The sequence below is a fragment of the Diceros bicornis genome, chromosome 4 (assembly GCF_020826845.1).
Source record: "Diceros bicornis minor isolate mBicDic1 chromosome 4, mDicBic1.mat.cur, whole genome shotgun sequence".
NCBI lineage: Eukaryota > Metazoa > Chordata > Mammalia > Perissodactyla > Rhinocerotidae > Diceros > Diceros bicornis.
Genome location: NC_080743.1, coordinates 81,397,060 through 81,424,105, shown reverse-complemented (window position 1 = coordinate 81,424,105; position 27,046 = coordinate 81,397,060). Strand labels below are relative to the sequence as shown.

The 27,046-nt window shown below is 34.3% G+C and overlaps 1 protein-coding gene across 2 annotated transcripts in view; it reads right to left on the bottom strand.

Annotated features, from left to right (window-relative positions):
- TPR (translocated promoter region, nuclear basket protein) overlaps positions 1-27,046 on the bottom strand; it is a 64,611-nt gene that overhangs the window by 22,757 nt on the left and 14,808 nt on the right. For both annotated transcript variants that reach the window (XM_058539854.1, XM_058539855.1), the window contains exons 14-37: positions 26,690-26,797; positions 25,514-25,740; positions 24,680-24,843; positions 24,089-24,222; positions 23,854-24,002; positions 22,647-22,809; positions 21,595-21,729; positions 20,923-21,063; positions 19,786-19,951; positions 17,807-17,973; positions 16,679-16,831; positions 16,123-16,239; positions 14,771-14,974; positions 14,474-14,658; positions 13,872-14,019; positions 12,106-12,243; positions 11,618-11,749; positions 10,542-10,672; positions 8,872-9,082; positions 7,629-7,772; positions 6,776-6,974; positions 5,565-5,770; positions 5,295-5,356; positions 4,370-4,578 (exon numbers count right to left, since the gene is read on the bottom strand). In XM_058539854.1, coding sequence (XP_058395837.1) covers positions 4,370-4,578; positions 5,295-5,356; positions 5,565-5,770; positions 6,776-6,974; positions 7,629-7,772; positions 8,872-9,082; positions 10,542-10,672; positions 11,618-11,749; positions 12,106-12,243; positions 13,872-14,019; positions 14,474-14,658; positions 14,771-14,974; positions 16,123-16,239; positions 16,679-16,831; positions 17,807-17,973; positions 19,786-19,951; positions 20,923-21,063; positions 21,595-21,729; positions 22,647-22,809; positions 23,854-24,002; positions 24,089-24,222; positions 24,680-24,843; positions 25,514-25,740; positions 26,690-26,797 — 3,793 coding nt within the window. The remainder of the gene's footprint in view (positions 1-4,369; positions 4,579-5,294; positions 5,357-5,564; positions 5,771-6,775; positions 6,975-7,628; positions 7,773-8,871; positions 9,083-10,541; positions 10,673-11,617; positions 11,750-12,105; positions 12,244-13,871; positions 14,020-14,473; positions 14,659-14,770; positions 14,975-16,122; positions 16,240-16,678; positions 16,832-17,806; positions 17,974-19,785; positions 19,952-20,922; positions 21,064-21,594; positions 21,730-22,646; positions 22,810-23,853; positions 24,003-24,088; positions 24,223-24,679; positions 24,844-25,513; positions 25,741-26,689; positions 26,798-27,046) is intronic.

The following is a 27,046-nucleotide window of genomic DNA, read 5'->3' as shown; positions in this document are numbered from 1 at the left end:
CGTAAAAAGAGACAAAGAAGGGGATTACATAACAATCAAGGGAACAATCCAACAAGAGGATATAACACTTGTAAATATCTATGCACCAAATGTAGGTGCACCTAAATATATAAAACAATTATTAACAGACATAAAAAGAAAAATAGTAAAACAATAATAGTAGGGGACTTTAATACTCCACTTATACCAACGGATAGATCATCCAAAGAGAAGATCAATAAAGAAACATTGGCCTTAAATGACACAATAGAACAGATGAACCTAGTAAATATATACAGAGCATTCCATCCAAAAACCTAAGAATACACGTTCTTTTCAAATGCACATGGAACATTCTCAAGGATTTATCACATATTAGGACACAAAACAAGTCTCCATAAATTTAAGAAGATTGAAATAATACCAAGCATCTTTTCTGACCACAACGGTATGAAACTGGAAATCAACTATAGGAAGAAAATCAGAAAAGCCACAAATATGTGGAGATTAAACAAAATGCTACTGAACAACAATTGGGTCAAGGAAGAAATCAAAGAAGAAATCAAAAAATACCTGGAGACAAATGAAAATGAAAATACAACATGCCAGAATTTATGGGATACAGCAAAAGCGGTTCTAAGAGGGAAGTTTATAGCAATACAGGCCTATCTCAACAAACAAGAAAAACCTCAAATCAACAATCTAACAGTGCACCTAAAGGAACTGGAAAAAGAAGAACAAACAAAGCCCCAAATCAATAGAAGGGAAATAATAAAAATCCGAGCAGAAATAAATGGAATAGAGACTAAAAAAACAGTACAAAAAATTAATAAAACCAAGAGCTGGTTCTTTGAAAAGATAAACAAAATTGACAAACCTTTAGCTAGACTCACCAAGAAAAAAAGAGAGAAGGCACAAATAAGTAAAATCAGAAATGAAAGAGGAGAAATTACAACAGAAACCTCAGAAATACAAAAGATTATAAGCGAATACTATGAAAAGCTATATGCCAACCAATTCGACAATCTGGAAGAAATGGGTAAATTCTTAGAATCATACAACCTTCGAAAACTGGATCAAGAAGTAGAGAATTTGAATAGACCAATCACCAGTAAGGAGATCGAAACAGTAATCACAAACCTCCCCAAAAATAAAAGTCCAGGACCAGACGGCTTCCCTGGTGAATTCTACCAAACATTCAAAGAGGACTTAATACCTATCCTTCTCAAACTCTTCCAAAAAACTGAGGAGGGGGGGAAGCTCCCTAACTCATTCTACGAAGCTGACATTACCCTGATACCAAAACCAGACAAGGACAACACATAAAAAGAAAACTGTAGGCCAATATCACTGATGAACACTGATGCAAAAATCCTCAACAAAATACTAGCAAATCACATACAACAATAAGTTAAAAAGATTATACACCATGATCAAGTGGGATTTATTCCAGGGATGCAGGGATGGTTTAACATTTGCAAATCAATCAACGTGATACACCACATTAATAAAGTGAAGAATAAAAATCACATGATCATCTCAATAGATGCAGAGAAAGCATTTGACAAGATACAGCATCCATTTATGATAAAAACTCTGAATAAAACGGGTATAGAAGGAAAATACCTCAACATAATAAAGACCATATATGACAAACCCACAGCTAATATCATCCTCAATGGTGAAAAACTGAAAGCTATCCCTCTAAGAACAGGAACCAGACAAGGATGCCCACTCTCACCACTCCTATTTAACATAGTACTGGAAGTCCTAGCCAGAGCAATCAGGCAAGAGAAAGAAATAAAAGGGATCCAAATTGGAAAGGAAGAAGTGAAACTGTCACTATTTGCAGATGACATGATTTTATATAGAGAAAACCCTAAAGAATCCACCAGAAAACTTTTAGAAGTAATAAACGAATATGGTAAAGTTGCAGGATACAAAATCAACATACAAAAATCAGTGGCATTTCTGTACACTAACAACGAAGTAGCAGAAAGAGAAATTAAGAATACCATCCCATGTACAATTGCAACGAAAAGAATAAATACCTAGGAATAAACTTAACCAAAGAGGTGAAAGATCTGTACACTGAAAACTATAAAACATTTCTGAAAGAAATTGAAGAAGACACAAAGAAATGGAAAGATATTCCACGCTCTTGGATTGAAAGAATTAACATAGTTAAGATGTCCATACTTCCTAAAGCAATCTATAGATTCAATGCAATCCCTATCAAAGTTCCAACAACATTTTTCACAGAAATAGAACAAAGAATCCTAAAATCTATATGGAACAACAAAAGACCCCGAATAGCTAAAGGAATCCTGAGAAAAAAGAACAAAGCTGGAGGTATCACACTCCCTGATTTCAAAATATACTACAAAGCTATAGTAACCAAAACAGCATGGTACTGGCACAAAAACAGACACACAGATCAATGGAATAGAATCGAAAGCCCAGAAATAAACCCACACATCTATGGACAGCTAATCTTTGACAGAGGAGCCAAGAACATACAATGGGGAAAAGAAAGTCTCTTCAACAAATGGTGTTGGGAAAACTGGATAGCCACGTGCAAAAAAATGAAAGTAGACCCTTACCTTACACCATACACAAAAATTAACTCCAAATGGATTAAAGACTTGAATGTAAGACCTGAAACTGTGAAACTTCTAGAAGAAAACATAGGCAGTATGCTCTTCCACATCAGTCTTAGCAACATCTTTTCAAACACCACGTCTGACCAGGCAAGAAAAACAATAGAAAAAATAAACAAATGAGACTACATCAAACTAAAAAGCTTCTGCACAGCAAAGGAAACCATCAACAAAACGAAAAGACAACCTAACAATTGGGAGAAGATATTTGCAAACCATACATCTGATAAGGGCTTAATCTCCAAAATATATAAAGAACTCATGCATCTCAACAACAAAAAAACTACCAACCCAATTAAAAAATGGGCAAAAGACCTGAACCGACATCTCTCCAAAGAAGATATACAGATGGCCAACAGGCACATGAAAAGATGTTCAAAATCATTAACTATCAGGGAAATGCAAATCAAAACTACAATGAGATATCACCTCACGCCCGTCAGAATGGCTATAATTAACAAGATAGGAAACAACATGTGTTGGAGAGGATGTGGAGAGAAGGGAACTCTCGTACACTGCTGGTGGGAGTGCAAACTGGTGCAGTCACTATGGAAAACAGTATGGAGATTCCTCAAAAAATCAAGGATAGAACTACCATATGATCCAGCTATTCCACTGCTGGGTATGTATCCAAAGAACTTGAAAACACCAATGCATAAAGATACATGCAGCCCTGTGTTCATTGCAGCATTATTCACAATAGCCAAGACTTGGAAGCAACCTAAGTGCCCATCAAGGGACGAATGGATAAAGAAGATGTGGTATATATACACAATGGAATACTACTCAGCCATAAAAAACGATGAAATCCAGCCATTTGTGACAACATGGATGGACATTGAGGGTATTATGCAAAGTGAAATAAGTCAGAGGGAGAAGGTAAATACCCTATGATTTCCTTCATTAAATAGTAGATAACAACAACAATAAACAAACACATAGAGACAGAGATTGGATTGGTGGTTACCAGAGGGGAAGGGGGGAGGGAGGAGGGCAAAAGGGATAATTCGGCACATGTGTGTGGTGATGGGTTGTAATTAGTATTTGGGTGGTGAACATGATGTAATCTACGCAGAAATAGAAGTATAATGATGTATACCTGAAATTTATACGTTACTGCAATAAACAAAAAATTAAAAAAAAAAATCTAAGGAAACTGCATTCAGTAAAGTTTTACTGAACACTTACCTTGTGGCTGGGTAAAGAGATTAAACAATGAAAAATAAGATTCTTACCCTTGAGGAGCTCAATCTAGTGAAATAAAAAGGCATGTATTTAACTGAATAAAATGCATTTGTAATCACTATAAGTAAGAAAGTGCCATGGGAACAAAGTGGAGAAAGCAATGTAAAGGTCAGTTTCAGTGAAAAAGTGATGTTTGGGACAAACCAGTGATTTAGCATAGTTTTCCAAAATGGATGTCATATCATCTTTCTTAGCCATTACAAGTGAAAATTTTGGTCCTGGAAAAACATGCCATTTATTTATTGTGGTGTTATTTCCCCACTTCTTTAGCTTAAAAAACGAAAGCAGAAAGGAAGGGAGGAAATTTGCTGCATTAACAAGTATCCTGGGAGGCACACACTTGAAAATATTAACTGTCCACTTTTATTATGATGTCTGATTTTAACTTTGGTGGAAGCCTCATTTATTCTTGAAGTTACTGTCATCTTCTCCTAATAAACCTAAATAAGCAGTCAGTTCAATCAGATCTGTATTGTTTTACTTACCTTCTTGTGATTCCACTTGTGTAGTGGGCATCACTGTAGCTGTTGGGGTAGTAGTAGGATTTGTAACAGTTGCAGGTGTAACCATCGGGCGGATACTAGCCCTGGGTGTTGACTTATTCCCAGCCATAGCTGCAGCTGTCACTTTACTTGGAGTAGACACAACAGGAGTTGGCTTGATATTGGCTGTTGGTGGGTCTGATGTGCTGGCACTTACAGAGGGGAAGATGCAAGAATAATGATTCAGAAAAAATTACTACAAATATTCCTTACAAAGTATATACACTCTACGAAAAGCAAAGCACATATGTTTCCTGAAATGAGTGTTCAGCAAGTATGACTTTAATATGCGTTCAGATCTTATTAATTCTGTTTTTCCAAGCACTGCTTTGGATAAACTTTTGGTAGCTTAAAAAAAAAAAAAATCAGAGACACAGTGAGCATCGTTTTTTATTTTTTGTTCACTAATTATTTCAAAACTCTTATTGAAGAGGCTTTGAATTTAAGCATTAAAAACTGTGCAGGAAATGCTCTGCAGTGGTATATCCTGACAATGCAAAACATATTCAACTGTTGATCACTAAACCTACGTGAGTCTCAGCCTAGCCTAGCCTCTTATATTGGGACCATATATCATCCCAAGGAAAAACAGTAGCCTATCTGGGATGTCAATCACAAACTAAAAGATGAAAGATGTTTTCTCCGTCACAAGGCTCTATCTGATAGGACTGAAAGTTTGCTGAAAACAAGAGTTCTGGAAAAACAAACGTTGGCAACTACATGATGTAGTTTCGCACGAATAAATAGCTCTTTAGTATATATTTTCATAATCGAATATAGATTTCTCTGTTCTCCCCAAACATTACTAGATCTTCCCTGAACTTTAAAAGAAAAACAGGTAACAGACTGTAAAGGAACAAAAACTCACATTCCTCTTTCACCGGAAGCTGGAGCTGTTTTCAACGTGATCTGTCTCTGCTGTTCTGGGACCTACAAAAAGAAAACTATGAATTGTTGTGCCGACCCCACAAGAGTCCATTAAACAATGTCATCAAAATATTTTACTGTTGTTACTTCTCTCTGTATACTTTATTTAGCCAAAATTCGCTCTGACAAAAGCTCCTAAATCACGACACCTTTCAAGTAAAATGTACAAAGAAAAAAATGATTTATCATTTAAACAGAATTAGCTTATTACCTTACTACTAGGTTCTTGAGGCTCATCTCTCTGCTCAAGGTGTCTCTCTTGATGCTCCCTGAGTTCTCTTTCCAAGCGACTAATTCGACCTTCATATTGGGATTTAAGAGCAGTCATACGAACATCCAGTTCATCTTTCTGCTGATCTAAGGCCCCATTCCTTTGTTTAAGCTCCTCATTTTCTTTAGTTAGCTGATCTTTTACACCTAAAGAAGTAACCATGTGATTCTATTAATATCATAATCAAACATTGGAAATAAAGAACATTTACGTGTTTAATAGGTACCACAAGGTCGTTACCAGAGGCTATTCCTGCACTGTAATACCTACAGTAATTCTGATACACTATACATCTCAATAAGCAAAGTTCTGAACATATTGGTATTTATTTCTCTAATATAAAAAAAATATACTTACTCCAACATAAAACTACATTAACACTTTCTAACTAAGATCCCAAAATCATAAAGTATCCACCATAAACTGTAGTCAACAGAAGCTCTTTTATATGGCCTTTAATATTTCAATACACTATTAAGTACAAGGATATTATGAATTACAAAACTTTCATTTCATATAATCTATAGCATATATTCAAAAATAATTAGGTAACTTTTTTTATGAAATAAGTTGGTGGGAAATTATCTTAGAGATCATCACAAATATTGCTCACGACAAAACCCAACTGATCTGGCATTTTATTTACCCTGCTAAGCAGAATGGCAAGCAAGGTGTAAGGCCCTGAGCATTGCAGCACTGGGGTTCTCATAAATCTGACATGATATTCTCCCTGAAGTGCTAGAGGGCCCTCAGTGAAGTGAGGCACAGAAAAATCACTGAGCTGTTAAGATCCAATGCCATCTAAGAGTTTATAGAAGGCCTCTGGACAGCACACTGTGGACCCAAAGGATCTCCATCCATCAGGAGGTAGTAACAGTTACACATTAAAGCAGAAGGATAGCAGTACTTCCTATCTACCACCAGTTAACAATTAAGAAAGACTTCTTAAATAAAGCAAGGACATACTTGTCACTTGAAAATTAAGATTGCTCTAATTTTGTGTCTAACTAAATAAATCTACTATTTAAAGCGCACACACATAGAATCACTTTATAGTATTCACTTTTTTTCTTTCGCATTTAATTTTAAGCCTGCATCAAATAACCAACTTTCACTATCAAGTTCAAACCTTCAAGTATATAGAAATTTACCAGCTAAATGCGCAATTTTTGATTTTGCTGCTACAATAGCCTTTCTTGTTTTTTCTTCTTTTTCAGTTATCTGCTGTCGGAGCTGCTCTTCCTGTGTGGTTCTATCTTGAAGATCCTGACGAAGTCGTGAAAGTTCGGATTGAAGCTGCACAGTCTGTTCCTGGAGATTTCTCGCTTCCGTCTCTTTCTCAGATAATGTCTTTTAAAGGAAAACAAGGTATTCATGATGTAATTCAATCAAATTGATAAAAACTGTACGCCCTACAGATTTAAAATGTAAAATTTATTAATGGGGCCGGCCCGGTGGCGCAAGCGGTTAAGTGCGCGCGCTCCGCTGCGGCGGCCCGGGGTTCGCTGGTTCGGATCCCGGGCGCGCACCGACGCACTGCTTGGTAGGCCATGCTGTGGCGGCGTCCCATGTGAAGTGGAGGAAGATGGGCACGGATGTTAGCCCAGGGCCGTCTTCCTCAGCAAAAAAAGAGGAGGATTGGCGGATGTTAGCTCAGGGCTGATCTCCTCACAAAAAAAAAAAAAAAAAAAAAAAAAAAAAAAAAAAAAAAATTTATTAATTTGCTTATTTAGATTAAATGGAAATATAAACATAAAATGGTGGTCAAACCAAGTAAGTGGACACTTGAAGATGATTAGATACTATTTACACACTCGAGTCATTCAAAGTAAAAAGGATATAAAATACACACATTTCCATATAAGAGAAACTATCAGTGTTTAACACATATATATATTTTTAAAATTCCTTTTTATGACTGAATAATATTCCACTGTATTTCTTTAGGTATTCAATAAGGAAAGAATTAGGGACGTACACCTTTCACTACTCTCACACTCATACCTTCTGCAGATTCTCTACTTGACTCTCGAGTGATTTTGACTTTGTTTCAGCTTGGTTAAGGGTTTCTTTGAGCTCCTGCATTTCCTGGACTGAGATATGCTGTTCCTGATGGTCTCCAGAAGACTGAGCTGAGGTCTCTATGACCTACAGTGACAAACAGTAATAATGTACTTCCACATTTATATTCAGTATTCCACTTCTGCAAGTTTATCTAAGGAAACAATCATAACTATGCAAAGAAATTTGTCTTTAAGAGTATTCATAAATGAATTTTCTTTTAATAATTTTTATTTATTTATTTATTTTCCCTCCAAAGCCCCAGTAGATAGTTGTATGTCATAGCTGCACATCCTTCTAGTTGCTGTATGTGGGACACAGCCTCAGCATGGCCGGAGAAGCGGTGCGTCGGTGCGCGCCCGGGATCCGAACCCGGGCCGCCAGCAGCGGAGCGCGCGCACCCAACCGCTAAGCCACGGGGCTGGCCCATAAATGAATTTTCTATGGAACAATTTTAACGTCCAAAAGTATAGTTACTAGTTAAATAGGTTAGGGTTTTCCATACAACTGGATATTAACCAGCTAATCAAAATGATGATGCATTGTTTGACATAGAATTGTTTAGAAACACAAATTACTCATATTTTAAAGAAAAGCACACTAAAGTAGTTAACACTGAGAAGCAAGAATTTTGGATTTTTTTCTTTATATATCTTCTTATCTAATGTGCTAAATAGGTAATTAAGTCAATATTCAAGTTCTTTCCCTTTGGGAATCAAAAAAAAAGATTCAGATTCAAAATATAACAAAGATTTTAAAATTCTTTTTGATAGGTGGTTAACATAGATTACTTATTTAAAACTTTAACACAACCTGATTCATTATAAAAAATTATCTTTTTGATATACACAATTTTAATCAGCAGTGAGTTAGAAGACCACAGTTTTGAAAAGGGACAATATTTGAAACTGAGAAACTGAACTAAAATACCTAGCATTTACTAAAATTTCTTTACAAATTTATAGTGCATTTTAGGACATATTAAAGAGCTAATCTTAAGCCAAATAAAGATATCATATATAAGCTGACACTCAAGTTTAGAATCTAAAAACCAATAATCAAAATTATGAAGAAATAAGATTTTTATAAGAGTCATCCTAACATATATAAAAAACTGCATGCGAACTGTGTAGATCAAAACTGTGTTTATCAAAAAATGATATATATAAAGATGGCTTCAAAATACCTTATCCTGTTGTGCTTTAAGTTCTTCATATTGAGTCTTGTACCTACGTCCTATTTTCTTGACTTGAGTAATAGTTTTGACTTTTTCTTGGATATCAATTATTTTGGCATCTAAGTCCTTCTGGATGCTTTCCTTTTCAGTTCTTACTTTATTTAAATCTTCCTTTAGACTCTGGATTAAGTTCTGGTTGTTAGTCAAAGATGCATTTGATCTAAACAAAAAAAACGGGGTAAAGGAGAAAAACTTAACATATGAGAATTTTTTCAAATTTTAAAATCCTTTAATTTACATTTTCATTGAGTTGCTTTAGCACACTTTTTTTTTTTTTTAATTCTTCTCCCCACCCCCCCAAAGCCCCAGTAGATAGTTGTATGTCATAGCTGCACGTCCTTCTAGTTGCTGTATGTGGGACGCGGCCTCAGCAAGGCCGGAGAAGCGGTGCGTTGGTGCGCGCCCGGGATCTGAACCCGGGCCGCCAGCAGCGGAGCGTGCGCACTTAACCGCTAAGCCACGGGGCCGGCCCAACTTTAATACACTTCTTATGTAAAAATCCTAACAAGACCACACATACACTTTCAGAGATAATTCCTTCACTTATGAATCTATGGTCCTTTAGAAAGATCTTATTGGCTTATTACATAGGCATACATGCCCATTTCAGAGATGAGAGAAATTGAGCTACAAGTGATCAAATGTCATGCACAATTTCACATAATAATTGAGTGTTGATACACAGATTTTAATCCACATCTGCCTGATAGCAAAATCTGCACTCTTTCTACTCTATCAGGTGTTGAGTAAATTCGCTAGGCTTTGTAGGCCATATACAGTCTTAATCATGTTCTTCTTCCTTTTCACAATGCTTTAAAAATGTAGAAATCATTCTTAGCTTATAGGCTGTATAAAAACAGGCCTGTGGGTTACAGTTTGCCAATCCTCTGTACTTTTATCATGAGCTGAAACTGAAATCAGCAGATGTGAATTAAGAGTATGGTTTTAACAACTACTAACTCTGTAACTCTGGGTACTTTTCTGAATCTTAGCTTCCTTATCTTTAAAATTAAGTAATATTATCTCTCCTATTTAGAATGCCAGACTACTGTTAACAAAAAAGTAAAAGAATATAACCGGAAAAATTTGTAAGCTGCCAAGCATTATATAAACAGGGGCTATGACATGGACAAGTGACACTAAAGCTCAAAAAAGGTAAACCAGAAACATTAATTTTAATATTAAATTTCTTATCATTAAAAAGGCAACACTTCACTATAAGTTCATTTAAAAAAATTTTTAACTTAAAAACTTCCTTTATTAAAACTTTCAAAATAGTGTCATGAATATACGCTAACTAAAAGAAAAATAAAAGAAAAATCTACTTGCAGAAGTTATTTTGACTGTTCAGAAAATAAATATATTTATCTTTAGATTTATACCAACTATGTAGTTTTTTAAAAAGTATTAAAATATAGAGAAATAATTCACATATGAAGGCGCAAAATTAAATTACTGCTTGCTTGGTTCTATAAAGTAATAATGGGAAAGCCACATGTAAGGGCTGCAGAACTTTCCATTCTTTCTAAAATCAGGAAGCACTTAGTGAGTCATATAAGGAGCAGAAATAAACTTAAGATTTCACATATTACATTCAATTTAAGGCTTCTTCCATATACCTTGCAATTTCAGCTTTGAGTCTCCCAATTTCTTCAGTCAACTGTTGAATACGCTTAGTATGAACTTCCTTTTCAGAAAGGAGCTTCCGATATTCTTCTGTATCTGGATCTTTCTGTTGACTTACTAAATGCTAAAATAGCAAAAATACATAATATGGTTTTATAGGTTTTATGAAAGTTAATGTGCTATAATAAAAGAGCAAAATACCTAATTATCTTTACATTAGATGTCTTGATAGATAGTGATCAAGCACCAAACTCCAAGATAAGATCAAAGCTTTAGTTTAACTATAAAGTCTAGATAAAATGGAAGGGGTAAATAAAGTAAAAGTCATCAACTATTCATTATATTTTTATAGTTGGAAATGAACATTTCAGAACAGGTACAATGATGCCAAATAAAGGGATCCAAAGAATCTATACGCTTTTAATAATTAAATATCTAATTTCATTAAAGTGACATTTACAAGGGAAAAAAAGTTCAGATAATAACGGTCACCATTCTAGAGCATTTTCTAGGTGCCAGGTGCTGAGTGAACTGCTTTACATTTATTTAATATTTGTAAAGTAAAGAGTGGTATTATGTCCTCATTTTTACAAATGAGGAAAACTGGCTCAGAAAGATTAAGAAACTCCTACAAATCAACCAGTACGTGGCAAGGCCGATTTCCAATCTTTTGTGTGAATATAGAGCTGGAGTTTCTAACCATACTATGCTATACGGTTTTGTCCCACCAAAAAGGTTCCAGTGAACAAGTCATCTTAAAGTGCTTCAATAAAGTATATAAATCTATTTTTTCATGTACAAAATATTTTAAAGATAAAGTGAAAGCCTAAATTTGGAATTAAATGAAACAAATTAGGTGTTTTTAAAAAATTTAAAAATGTAACCAAAATTTCAAAAATTGAGTTGTAAGTTTAATGTCTGTCACATATGTACATGTAACATTTCAGACTTTTACTGATAAACACAATAATTTTCACTAGTTCTTCAAATGTTTTTATCCCTTTAAATTTTATCCTATTATTTAAAATCAACATGTTTCCATGTTTTGGAATGGTTTAATTGCATTTACCTGGTTACGTGCTTTCCAACGTTTGACATCTTCTTCTAATAACTTCTTTTCTGCTTGTAACATACCACTTTTTTCACTCAGCTCAGCATTCGCTTCTTGTAAGGGTAAAATATCTAACTCCAGTTTCCTCACCTAAAAATAGTGCCAGTATTTTTTTAAGACCTGATGTAAAAGTTCATTTATAACATTATTAAAAACAACGTCTGTACTCTTTTTTTTTTGTGAGTGAGGAAGATCAGCCCTGTGCTAACATATGCCAATCCTCCTCTTTTTTTGCTGAGGAAGACTGGCCCTGGGCCAACATCCGTGCCCATCTTCCTCCGCTTTATATGGGACGCCACCACAGCACGGCTTGACAAGCAGTGCGTCAGTGCGCGCCCGGGTTCCAAACCGGTGAACCCTGGGCTGCCGCAGTGGAGCACGCACACTTAACAGCTTGCACCACAAGGCCCCAACATGTCTCTACTCTTGATTAGTAAGTTACAAACCTTCGCTTGCATCTGCTGTAGATCCTGTTCTAGCCTCTCCTTTTCCTCTCTTAGCATCTTATTGGTCTCCATAACTACATTCATTGTTTCGGTTTTCTTCATCAGTTCTTCATGTTGGGCCATTGTTTTTGCAGTTACCTAAAGATTTTAAACACATGAATACACCAACATCTAACAATAGGTGATGACTTACCCTTTCCTACTAGTTCTAATCTTCTCAAAAAGTAAAAAGGATTTAAATGTCAACTTTTAAAACTGAAATTTTTCAAAGTTTTACATGTTTATTTTTCTGTGATGCATGCTAATTACAAAGAGTTAAAACAAATGAAAGAAATTAGAAAGATGAAAGTAAAAAGATACTACAAATCCCACCAACAGATAATCAGTATTTTAACATTAGGTAAAAACATCAATCCACATCTTTCTCTCTATATCTATTCTTTTTCTTGCTGTACTCAATCTATTAACAGTTCTAAAATGATGTTATTTTGGTCCTTTCCCCACCTTCTTCAGAAATTCTTTTTCATTAATTCAGTTGTTTCACCATTTTGGTTTTGAGCCATTTTACTGAATATTTGTTCTATTGTGAAGAACTTTTTTTCTGTTCTCATTGGGTGTAACTATCCATCTTTGGCACATGTTATGTTAGTCCCTCACCATTTTTAATGGCTCATTGCTGCCATGCTACACTGTTCACGCTTGGGTAGACATTCTACTATTTTTGATATAGTGCGTGTTACTTCTTGACTTTCGTTATATGCAAGAGTTGTTTTTTCCCCTCTGAACTTGTTTGTGGGCTAGGCATTTTCTAGTATTACTTGCCTTTCTATCGCCCAAAGGAACAGCAAAGGAAGCAGAAGAGACTGAGAGAATATGCAATCTTTATTAGAAACTCTGATTCTGCCCTTTTTCCTCCAAGTGTTAACCCTACTGAATTGGAGGGTCTGTTTACTATTTCCCTGATGAGATATATTCGAATTTGGAATGTTTTCTCAACAGGATGTAATTCTGGAACTTTTAATTTCTGTCTGAAAACCTAAATCCCATAAATCTAATGACTCACTTTCGCCTGTTTCAACGGTTTTTCTCTAGCAGTCATTCTACCTACCTATTAGTTACAAGAAGATAAATAATCCAAGGTCTTAACTGCCTTCCTTCCAGATGTGGGGTTATATTACCACATCTCCTCAGAATGAGCTCCTGCAATATTAAGCTTTTGGGCGGTAGTGTGGGTTAAGGAGTAAAGCTTGTGTTGCAACCACCCATTCTCCACAGCATCTTCTTTTCCTTTCTTTGGGTGATAGTTTTGACTATTTTTTACTCCTTTGCTGAAGAAGAAATATTTTATAGCAGTTTCAATCTACCATTTTATCCTAGAATGACTATCCAAATGGATATATAATGACAACTATAATAAGATAACTGAAATTTATTAAACACTCACTACACACCAGACATGATTTTAAATGCTTCATGTGCACTAACTCACTTAATCCTCATTATTATTATCCCAATATTACAGATGAGGAAATTTAAGAGCAGGGAAGTTAAACAACATACCCAAGGCATACATCTAATGGTATGAAGCTAAAATTTGAAACCAGGTAGCCTGGTTACCACTAGTTTCTTACCACTACACTGTATCAGTGTTTAATACTGTTTAATGAATTTAGGAAGAATGCTTATTTCAAATTAAATTTTATGTTATTAAAACTGAAATGAGCTCTTCTCCTAGTAACTGCTTTCTTAAAGCTGAGGATACATACCTGGACTTTCTCTCTTTCCACATTTAGACTATCCTGCAGTTCCTGAAGCTCTCTTTCTAAAAGTTCAACCCTTTGTCGGTAACGCAGACTCTCAACTTGAGCCACCTCAAACCTAGTTTCAGCAATTTCTTTTTCTCGTCGTATAAATCTACAAGAATATACAAGATTTTATTTGAATAAAAAATGCCAACAACGTAACATTTCAAAACTTGGATAATTTTTAAGATGACAAAATCATTCACTTTAGTAACTATTTTTACGTAATGTTTTCATTAGTAAATAATAATGGGAGATACATTTTCTTACTATAGACAGTGGCTTTAGAAACGTATATCTTTAAAATGATCTGAAAGACATTAGTTTTTCAAAGAACCCACTCAAGTTCTTACTATCAGATTTAACTCATTTATTTAAATTGGCATATGTCCAAATGTCAAAAGTGACCGCTAATTGGGTGGTGGCGGGTTTTTTGGCCAATAAGAGATGAAGTGAGCTTTATACCTAAATAGCATATAACCTATACTTCTCTAATTTATTTATAGTTTCATTTCATAGTTGTTGTTATACCAAAGAATAAAGCATTAAGAATATATTGGAATTACCTGAGAATTTCTAAAATTTGTTCTTGAGATTTCCCTTCTTCACTGAGAGAGACATTCAATGGACCTTGTACACGCTCCTTCATAGAGGCAACGACCTTGTCACTTAATTTTTCAATCTGATCGTGAAGTAATCTGTTTTGTTTCTCTAGATCTTCACAGCGAGACACACTCTTGGAAACTTCATCCTGTAAGCCAAGAGTCTATCATAATAGCAGATTTTCCAATGTACATTAAAAAAAAACCCCAAACCAAACCTTCGAATTCTCCAGAACATTCTATCATAATGTACAATAATACCTTTAACATTCTCTCTCTTTCCTCCCAAGACGCTTTAAACTCCAACAGTTGTGATTCTGCTTTCTGGGTGGTTTCTTCCAAATGCTGACGGACTGATGCCATTTTGGAAACCTGTTCCTTGGCAGCTTGTAGAGCTTCAACATCAGCAGCATGTAGCATCAATTCTCTCTCATACTTATTCTGAGCTTCCACAGCTATTTTAGCCTGTAAGAAATTATTTCCCCATTGACACAAAAGATTAAAAACCCATAAAGCTAGCTAGTATTTTCTGAAAAGAAAAGATGCACACTGCATTATTTAAAATAATAAAAGTGAAGACAATCTAAATGCACCAAAATAGGAGAATAATTAAAAGTTACGCTATATCTGTTACATGAAATATTAAAGAACTGTTCAAAATGAAACTTATGAAGACTATGTAGCAACTTAGGACAATAAAGGCTAAACATAACTCAGTTACGTAGAATACATGCATACACACACACAAAGTGAACAAAGGGAAATGAAAATAATTTATTTGAATATTGAATTATGCATATAGTCTTTGATTTTAATTTCCAATGATGTGCTGTTGGGCAATAAAGCAAAAAAATTCATTTTTGTCCAATTTACCTTTGAAGCATTTTTCTCTGTATTCTATTTTAAAAGTAACTTTGATACATATACATGTTATGTATATGTAAGCAATGAAGAATAGTAATCAAAATGAATGGCTACTAATATACTACCCAACTTAAAAATGAGAACATTACCAGTATCGTTACATGTATTCCTTTCCCATTCTACTTCAATAATCCCCATTCTCCTGAACTGTGTTTTATCATTGTTGTTCATAAAAAATTTTAAAAAGCTTTATCACATACGCGTGTGTGTACATGTGTGTACATATACTTAAAACAAATGTGGTTTTGTATTTTTAAAGCTTTATAAGAAGTGGCATATAGAAATCTATGTAAGCTTAGTAATGCATTAAAAATGTTTTCAAGAGGGCCTTGTTTTGCTGAAGGTCTCTCTGACTATCTTGTCTATAATACAGTTTTACAACCAAAACTAGTGAAGGACTGCAACAGTAAAAGAATGTTTGCAAATGACAGCAAGTACACATTTAATCTCCTACTTCTATTTTTATATTTTTTCCCATTTGCCAAGATTGCTTTGTTAATGGATATTGCACTATCTACTTTTAGCCTTCATCTATACTTTTCAACTGATCTTAGTTCCACAAGGGCGGAAATAACTCTGCATTTCTGTAAGGTTCACCAATCCCCCAAAACGCATTAATATACTCCAAGAACTGTTCCCTAGGATCAAAGCTCACGTCTCAATAACCGGCTTTACGAACAACTACTTACTTGTTCCTGACAGTCACGTCTGGCTTGCTGTTCATTACTCAAAGCTGTGCTTGCTCTCTGAAGAGCTTCTTGTACTTCACTCTGAACACTATTAAGTGTTTTCTTTAACTCAGATAACTAAATCAGAAGAACAAGATTAAAACCAGAGTTAATTGCAAACTTACTTTAAAAATACTGAAGATATTTTTATAATGAAGATAGATTTTTAAAAATCCATTTAGGCCAAAGAGTAATACTAAATTTAAAACAGTTATAACCTGATTTAATCTACTGTACAAATTTTGCACATCTATATTTACTCCTTACTAATATTTGCAAAAGTCAATTCTCAGGCAGAGGGTTCTAAAGTAGCACTGATATCTACTACAATAAAGTAGCCTAAAATATCAAAAGGAAACAAGTACAGATGTACACAGCAAAGTAAAACAAAACTAAAACTATTGGGTATGTGTTCAATCATTATCTGTTGAGATGAACTGAATGGTAACTAATGAGCTAAAGAATTCAAATCCTTATGCAAAGAAAAAAACATTGATATGATAATAACCTAACTTACCTGTTGTTCCATGCTCTCTATGGCTTTTCTCTTATCATCCTGAAGTTCCTGTTTTTCCTTCTCTACTTCCATTAACTTTTTTTCCAACTGTGTCTGAAACTCAGCTGACTCTTTTAAACGAACTTCAATATTCTTATGTACTTCTTCTGTCACCTTCACCATCACCCAAACGGGATAAAAAAAATTATACACATTCAAAATTATACAGTTATCCTCTCTAAATCTAAATTTGAAAAGTACTAAAATTAGTGTTTGCCTTGTATTTAAAAAAATACATCAAATGCTGATTAAAGAGTTCAAAAACACCCTTTAAAACTACAAGCATAATTTACCTCTCAATTTGGCTACTGGCCATTTTTCTCTTTTGAAGTGAAATTTCCAATTCTCATTTCTCCCTCAATCCTCATATCCACTTGCCAAATCTGTCCATTCTACTATTGAGAGGTCCCCCCCCCCACATATTTTGATTTCTATGATGCCAACCACAAAAGGATCTTTTAAACCTGTGGCCCTAGTGTTATATCCCCCAAAAAGAATTTTGTATCCTCCAATCTACTACATTAATCTTTTTAATTAAAACAATTCTGGTTATGGCATGCTGGGAAACAAAACATCAATGGTTCTTAATAATCTTACAGAATATAATTTGACGTTCAAAACCTTTCACATTTCGTTCTCCACTACATTTATAATCATATTCCTCACTATTTCACTTCACGAATTCAGGACACTAGTCAAAGTGTTATCATCTGAAGTCTTTGTATCTTGACTGAGGGCTCCCACTACACGGAATAACTTTCTATCTTTGACTATCCAAATGATACTTTCTTTCAAGACTGTGCACAAATGCCATCTCTTGTGAAGTCATGCATACTCAGGAGACAACCTCACCTACCTTCCACTCATATCAACATTTGGTCTGCACCTTTCCTATAGCAATTACACCCTCTCTTGTTTTATAAATTTTGTGGGTTTTTTTAATCTGGTTTAGACTCAAGCACTTTTTAGAGGTAAGCACCATGTCAGTCCAACTCATACTTACCACATAGCAGTGCCTTACATGTAGCAGGCTGCTAATTAAAAAAAAGTTAATAAATGCATTCAAATTGAACTCAAAATTGTATATACCTGTTTTTCCTTATTGAGGGATTCTTCTAAACTAGTAACCATTGCTCGATACTGTTCCACATTACTGGTACTTGTTTTGAGTCTCTCCTTCAAATCATTCACCTGCTCTTCTGTCTGCCTTAGCTGACTGAGAAGATCATCCACATCGTCTTTGTTGTTAGGCTGACCTAAAAGATTTAACAGCTTTCTTAAAATTAACATTTGAAATGATATTAGAGATGATTATCATCATAGAGTTTGTGAAATTAGTATTAAGGCTCAAATGTAAAAGTACTTAACTACCTAGAAATTATATTTCAACCCATGCTGAATGCCAAAATAAAGACAGGTATTTTGTATGCTATTTCTTAAAAAAAAAAATTAAAATATTTGAAATCTACTGTTGCAAATACCAAAAATAAGGATATTTAAAAGAAAAGAATATAAAATAGTTCCACGAAACTGAGGTAGCTCCTTGAAATTATCAGATTCTTTATTTATTATTTAAACATTGTTTACTCTAAAACAGTAAATCTTAGCTCATTTAGCCCAATTTTCACTCTAAAATCCACAGAAAAGGAAGAAACTGCAGACTGAAAAGAATGTTTTCTTATCGTATATCAATAAGAAACGACTATGAGATAATTACATATCTACTATATAGATATCAGATATATATATCTATATATACACACACATATATAAACATACATATATACACTTGTTACATTATGTTTTTTTTTCTCTTCTATTAAGAAATAAAAACGGGGCTGGCCCAGTGGTGTAGTGAAGTTCGTGTGCTCCACTTTGGTGGCCTGGGGTTCACAGGTCAGATCCCAGGCGTGGACCTACGCACCGCTCATCAAGGCATGCTGTGGTAGGTGTCCCATGTATATAAAATAGAGGAAGATGGGCACAGATGTTAGCTCAGGGCCAATCTTCCTCAGCAAAAAGAGGGAGATTGGCAACAGATGTTAGCTCAGGGCTAATCTTCCTCACACACAGAAAAAAAAGAAGAAATAAAACCAAGCAGAAAGATTATCTGGACACAAGGCTTTGCATTTGAAATGGTGTACTCACAAAGAGAAGCAAAATCTAATTAAAAAAATCTTTTACCTGAGACTATTAACAAGAGATTTTCACAAACTGAGGTATATGGGGTAACTATTCGGGTTCAAAACTGATTCAGCTTGAACTAAAGAAGCCTGAATCACGGCCTATCAAACATACATTGTACATCTCCTTTAATCATTAAAGAGCGCACTCTCTTAAGATAAGAATTCATACTTCTCCTCCTACACTCTATTGGTGGTACTGGTAATGCCCATATTAATCCCTCTCTGACATCAGGGTCCTGTGGACCTGCTAACTTGCAACTGAATACCTCTTTGAAACTTTGGTGAATATATATCCTGGGCATGTTTACTGTATGTTCTTTGTTCTAAAAAGGTATAACACTGCTCTGACAACCATGCTTCTCTGGAATGTTGTCTTCCTTTTTGGAAAAGGCCTTTCAGGATTATAATCCTCACCTTGGCTCAAGTAAAACTCACCTCTCATCTATAGAATGGTTATTGGTTATTTTGTGTTGACACTATCACTGAGCAAAAATTAGGAATACTGCTCTAAAAGAGAACAAATCAATTATTTCTCTAAGTGAGCCTTATTATTACAGATTTAACAAGTAACCACATCTTAAAAGGAGAGTTAAAAATGCAAATATTAACCCTCCTCAAAAGAAGCATTTTTAAAGTATCAATAAATGGTTTTAACAATTAGAAAACTAACAGCATACCTTGCTCAGGTGCCATGCAGAACTATTTTGAATCTTCCAAGTATGCAAGTTTATTAATTTAAGCCTAAAACTGAGCTTTACTATATGAAAAGTAAAAGTGTTTTTTTTTTCTTTTGCTAGTATCCACAAAGAATAGGTTATTTATTTACAGGAGATGTTAAAAACCTAAAGAAGTACTTTATTATCAGTCTACTTATTTATTTACCTTTACCAGATCTCTGTGAGGACTGAGAAGCAAGCTGTACTTCCATGTTACTGAGGTGCTGTTTCAAAGTAGCAATTTCCTTTTGAGCATTTTTTAACAGTTCTTTTGTGTTAAGGTGAAGATTTGTCTCAGTGTCCAGCTGTCTCTTTGTATCTAAAAGTTGAACCTATAAGAAAAAATACATTAACCCTACAAACACTATCTTTCAGGTTCTTAAGTGGCTAGAGATCCAAGTTATTTTTCTACAGAACTTTAAAATTCTGGCCAAGATAGAGGAACAGAAACCAGATTTACCTTCCCATCTGAAACAATGAAGAAAACCCAGACAAAACACATGAAACAACTGTGATACCTCAGACAGGAAACAAAGAGGCGAGCCCTACCATTTCCCTAGTTTATAGACTTACGAGTGTCCAGGCTACATACAGGGGAAGGGAAATGAGACAGAGCCCAGCAGACTCCCTGAATTGAGAAAACACAGAACTGAGAGTACAGCAAGACTAAATTAGCTTGAATTCATTAGGCAGACTATCACAGAGAAGAGAGCTGCACAGATAAGAGTACCCTGGAGATTTGCAGAAGATCCCTCTTGAAAATTCAGCAAAACAGTCATCAGTGCATGCAGGTGAAATTACTCCAGAAAGGGTAACGAATTATCTGAAGAGACTGGAGTGAAAAGTGTCTGGCGCTCACCAAGAGTCAGGAATAATGCCTGTTTCAGCAGCCAGACTGAAAAAACTCATAATTCATTGGACACTGGGACTAGTACTCAAGAAAGGTCTTGCCTCAGCAGTCGGAAATAATTAATTCTAGACTGAGCACTGCTTTGGGCCCGCCTAATAAATCATAAAAAGCAACACTCAAGAGAATCAAACTATTTCCAATTAAATTTACTGCATCCCAGAATGAAGCTCAAGATTTATAGGAATACAAAAATATCCAGTACCCAACAGGATAAAACTCAGTGTATGGCACCCAACTAAAAATTACTATGCACACAAAGAGGCAAGAAAACCTTGAGTTTGTAAGAAGTTTCTTCAAAACCATGGTTCAACATGAGATAGCATTGTGTCCATAAGCCAGCCTAACTGTTGAACATAAATAATGTACAGAAATTCAGAACATTGATAAACTCACATCTAGATTTCTAGTAAGCGTATGCCTTTGTTCCACCTCATTTTCCAACTTCTTCTTTAGATGAGATATCTCATTTTCCAGTTTTTCTATCTGGTTACTAAGCCTTTGTTTGGTTTCTGTTTCAGATCGCTCTAGTATTCCCTAAGGTAAAGAAAAGATTTTTGGTTATGCTTAAGAAAAAAAGTCAAAAAAGCAACACAAAGAAAATTAAAGGCTACAGGGGATTTCAAGATTATAAGTCATTTCTACATGAAAAAGTTAAGATCAAGAACATTTACCAAGAAAGCATTTTGACATTTTTCACACTAAGACAACTATTTAATAGAGGGGAAAAAAAACCACATTACAATAGTCATTCAGATTTCCTGAAGTTTTAAAAGAAAAAATAAAAACCAAAATTTAATCTTGTAAATAATTAAACTGCACAGGATTCTGTAAATATGGACCTGAGGATCAAAACCGCCAATTGCATGGTTTCAATCAGTTCTCTTTCAATGTTTTATTTACAATACTGACATGTCTTAATAAACCTCAAAATTCAATGATCATCATAATGCGTGACAAAAGTGACAGATAAATTTTCTAATTAGGAAAACTGAAAGGATACGATGTTAAAACCATTTAAATTTAACTTTAAAAAATTTTTTCTACACATGCTTTTTTATTTGGTACCTGAATCGTCCGCAGATTAGTTAGCAGCAAGTTTTGCCCTCTTTGTTCAGCTAACAAAGACTCTCTCTGCTGAGAAAGACGGACTTCTGACAATTTAAGCAGTTCCTTTTCTTTTTTCAAATTTTCTGCTCTTACCTTGAGGCAAATACAAGAAAAAGTGTTGGAAAACAATAGTCAAATGTAATAATACAATTATAAAAGTAAAATGATCCTTGATTACTACATATTTCTTAATGCTAATTAGACACTATATCTCTTCATTATATAAAGAAATATAACTCTTAGTTTCATGTGTTGAAATATGAAGCAAAAACTACTGGGAACCCCAATAGATCAAAGGAAAAAACCTTGCAATTATCACAAATACTTATGATTTCTTTGCTCTAACAAATTAGACTTTAAATCAAGCAACAAAAAAATCTAAAATGTCAAAGAGTAAAAGAAATAAAACTGCAAAATTATGCTAGCCATACCTGCATACTATTAAATTACGTAAGTTTTAAAAGCCAAGCATGGTTTCTAAGTATCTGTTTGAGAGTGCTGACTGATCTATTTTAACTTTTTTTTTCCCCTAAAGAGTACACTCTAAGTCTCAGGGGATCTGGTAGGGTGTTTTGAAAATCAATATCCTCAAAGTATTCATATTTACATGACGAGTCGTAAACTATCAATTAATAAAACTTATTCCACCTATTTGAAAAAGGGTTGCTGTTCATTCCCCACAAAGGAGTGGGAGCAAGATGAGAATGAAATATAGCTAACAGAATTAGAAAACCTAGGTTTAAGTCCCAACCAACCCATCTCTCGTGACCGCCCCAAATTAAGCAAATTACTTAGCTTCTGAGTCTGTTTCTCAACAAGTAAAATGGGGGACAACTACACCTAGCTCACAAGTAATGATCAAAAAGTTGTGAGATAAAACTTAATAAAAAAGTACAACTATAACCACTCAAATATCTAAGTCCTACCAATCAGTAAAATCAAAGTAATAACCAAAAATAACTGTCAAATGCAATTTATAATGCAAGTCAGATGAGGGAAATTGATCTCACTTCTGCAACAGCTAGCTTTTCATTTGCTCCTTTCAAATCTTGTGTCATCGTATTGATGATCTGCTCCTGCTTTTGAGTCGTTGCAGTGAGTTTCTGATTTCTCTCATGTAGGGATGTTATTTCTCGACGATACCCTTCAACATTATCTTGTAGCATTTCATAACTTACATGAAAGAAAAATAATTCTATAAGCAACCGAAATACTATATCCTACCCTAGTTCCTTGAAGAATTTCACAACAGCTTAATTATTAATTACACGATGAACAATATGAAAAAAGTGGCTTATGTGATAATTTAAAACCTTCATTCTTTTCTCTAAACTCCAAATTTAGCAGTTAAATTCAAATTCTAAATAAGCTCAGTATTTCATGCTGAATTAACTTTTTCATCTTATTCATTACAAGAATTTTAATCATATTCAAAATAATGCCAATCCAATGTTGATACACCAGACACCCTACCACAATGTAGTATATAAGATAAGATAATTATGCATGGTTAGTGATGGATTTTTGTCAATCCTTTTTTCCTCTATAATTCTTCATCTTATTTTCTTATGTGCTTGAAAGCTTAGAAAATAGCTGGCTATAGCCGAGTTATCAATATAGGAAACAAAGGTGTTTTTATTTGGGGTATCAAACTGTTGTAATGTATAGAAATAACTGCTGCCATATTCTTACAAAAACATAGCTTTATCATGTAGGCTACGTAGAAATAAATTTTGTCCTAACTTGATAAACTAACAAGTATTCAATGGATTTAATAACTATGGAATAAAATTAACTATTATTCCTTTGTAAGTGACCAAGGAAGTGAATTTTCTCAAAATTAACTATCTAGTGCCTGCTTCTCTTTGTCCTAGAATAGAAAAAGCTGAATGAAATTTGCTCACATTCCTCTCATCCTCTGGTGCATTTATAAAATAATTAAGTCCTACAGACACAGTAGGTCCTGCAACCTCAGGAAAGAAAACAACATTCCTCACGTGAACTTCAACTTATTAAATAACTACCTGGACCCTTTCTTTAGCAATGCCCAGGAGAATCATTAACCAATATTGAAAAACAAATCCCTATAGCTTCTCATCCGGGATTACGGTCCACAAAAAAGTAACACTACAGCAAATTAACCTTTGAATTTCATTCATTTGAATACTGAAGTATAACATTTAGAATTTATTAATTTTTGAACAAAAGAAAATTTACCGTTTAGAAGCAAAATCTAGCTGGGTAGAAATTTTAGTGTTTTGTGATCGCAAATCTGTAACTTGCTCCTGAAGTTTTTCAAGTTGCTCATTTTGTATTTTTTCATTATCAGCCTTTTCTTTTTTGTAGTTCTCAAAAATTTCCTGCAACTAAATATTGGAGAAATTATTAGACGACACTCTTGTGTTCTGGACAAACTTAACCCAAGATAAAGGTGTCAAGGTGTGATCTTTACCTGTTTAAGGGCAGCTTTGGCTTCTATAGCCTCTGCTGACTCAACTACAGGTACTGGAGCAGGAGTGGAAACAGTCTGTGATGTACTTGAACGTTTTGGAGTTGACACAAGAGAAATATCATCTAAGCTTGAAGCTTCAGAAACATAAAAAGAATGATACCACATTTGTTTGCAAATACATCATTACCAAAACCAACAAGCTAGACTTATTTAAATGAAATCATAAGATTGTAGAAATTATGAAATAATTAATCTACTAAACAACCTACTAAGATTATTTTTGGCTGCTGATTAGAAATATCTGCAGATTAAATGTTAGAACATAACCAAAATAAATATCGTTAATTCACTGATTCTAAGATGCACACTTTTCAACAACGGTCAGCATTTCTTCCCTTTTAATAATACCTAAAATAATGGTGTTTTAGAACTGATAATATGTTATGATCAATCATATATGGTAGTCAAATTTGAAGTTACCATCATTAGAGTGGATACTGCTTATGTTGCAAAATCCATTCCCTAATATACATTTCAGAAATATTTCTCAAAAATACTTGAAAACTTTTAAGATAACACATAAAAACCTACCTTGTAAAGGAATGGAAACTCCTGTTGTTTGTGACAACAAAATACGGTACATATCACGCTGACGAACTATGGAATCAACAAGCTGCATTTGATGTTGTCGTGACTCACGGAGTTGTTCCAATTCAGTGAGAGCGCTCTCAAGTTTGAGCTGAAGCTCAGTGATTCTGCAGGAAAAGAAATCAGTCTATTTCACAGGACTGAGAATGAAAGGCAGTTATAATTTCTACTGTACATTGACTAAGCATTTTACTGTCTATCATTAAGCATAATATTTTCATTTCTCTTGTCCTTTCTTCCTTTTGTTGCTGATATTTTAAGAATCACTTCTAAAACCCCCACCATACAGGACTTAGGTACTCACCAATGACATCTGAAAACCTGTTTGCAAAAATTAACCCAATTCCACTTAGTCCAAACTCCAGTCCTCCTGCTTTCACAGCCATTCCTCCTCCTCTAGCACCAAATACACTTTTAAAAAAAATTCTTTACTCTGCTTGAGTAATTCCTACATAGCTTCTCCATGATGCCTGGTTATTCCCTAAAATCTAGGCTAGGTCCTCCACCTCTATGCTCCGACAGATAGTAAGCTTTTCTCTATCATAGAACTAATCACACTGAACTAAAATTATCTACTTATTGATTTATCTTATTATCTATCTTATTATCATTCTCATCCACAAACTGAGGACTCTGAGAGTAGAATTTTTTTGGGGGTAGTGTTGCTCAATTTTTTTCTCCTAAATCACTACATTCCCAGTATCCAGCACTGTTAGAGGCACAGAAAAAGTTTTCAATAAATGTTTGCTGAATAAACCGAGGTAGTCAATTGCTTACTTAGATGAAGTTGTTTCTTGTTCTTCTCTTTCTCTGGTTTCCCCAAGCTCCCTAAGAGCCACTAAGAGACGTTGATTTTGTTGTTGAAGCTCTTCAATATTTCTGTAAGATACTAGATGCTGTGATATTACTTCAGATGAACTACTTATGTCAGCAGAGCTTACTTCCTCGTCACGAATTACATGGTTACCCCTTGCTTCTTCAAGTTCCATCAAAAGTACCCTAATCTAAAAACAAAGTTTTAATGTTATCAAAATAGTACTGGCTTTGAATCTGGAAATGTCTACAAGAAAATTAAAATTTTCAAATGAAAATACTACTTTATGAACACTATCAACTTATATTAACTTATCTTAAAAAAATCAAGCATATCATTTTAGATATTAAAACGTAAACAGAAATTTTAATGGAAAAAAATTACTTTTCATTTCTATAAAAGTGTGTAATGACAGCTGTTATTTTTTTAAAAGCAGTGAAATTATATTTCAGAAACATGGCTCCATTTTTGTAAAACAATGACCAAAGAACACACCCAGAAATACACAGCTAATGTGTGTGCGTGTGTATGCTTGCACTTGCAAGCCAATGTATGCATTATGTGGTGGAGAGCATGGGAAATGGATTTTAATTCCATTAATGTGAAATTTTTGTGTGTGTGTTGTATGCATGTATATACCCACACACAAAATTACAGAAAAATATATGAACAAAATAGAACTACATTTCCTGACTCATTCAGTTAAAAAAAAAGTGGTAGAGTAATGCATAAGCATGATTTTATTTCAGTAAAAACAAAGAATGCTTACGTATGTTGATACACACTCAGGTGTGTTTGCACATAGAAGAGAGATGTGAAAGAACATACTCCAGTCTGTCAACACTGGTTACACTGTGGGACTTGGGCAGGGGGCAGAAAACCCATTTATCTTCGAATTATTTCATTTATTACAACCAACACCTACAATCTGAAAATTTATCAAACACTTAAAGAAAAAAGAAAAAATGAGAGGGGCTATGAAAAAACAATGACTAGGGTAAAATTCTGCAAGAGTGGTATTCTGAACTGAATGAGAATTTCATATGTGGTAGTTCTATCTTAGATACCTGCAAACAGATTCAAACATTACTGGGCAGTCAGTTTAGAAAGAAATAGGAAAAGAAACAAAAAATTCTCACCTGTTGTGAAAGATCTTTTATTTGTATTTCCATTCTTTGATTCTCTCTTTCAAGCACAGATGAATGTTTGTTGGCTTTATCAGTGTCCTCCTGCAAACGCTGAATCTCCTTTAAAATGTAAATTCAAGTGAAAATTCTACACTTCCTTCTAAGATCCAAACACATGAAGTAGCTATACAAATAACACAAATATACAGTGCTCAAATACCATAGCAGTTAACTTATAAACTAAAAACATTCTAGTATAATACAGTAGCCTCTAATGAGAAATTATAAATATGAGCACACGTATTTCTTAATATCTCAAATATTGCTCATCAATATAATGCTCATCACTGTGTGAAAACGATGAGGAAT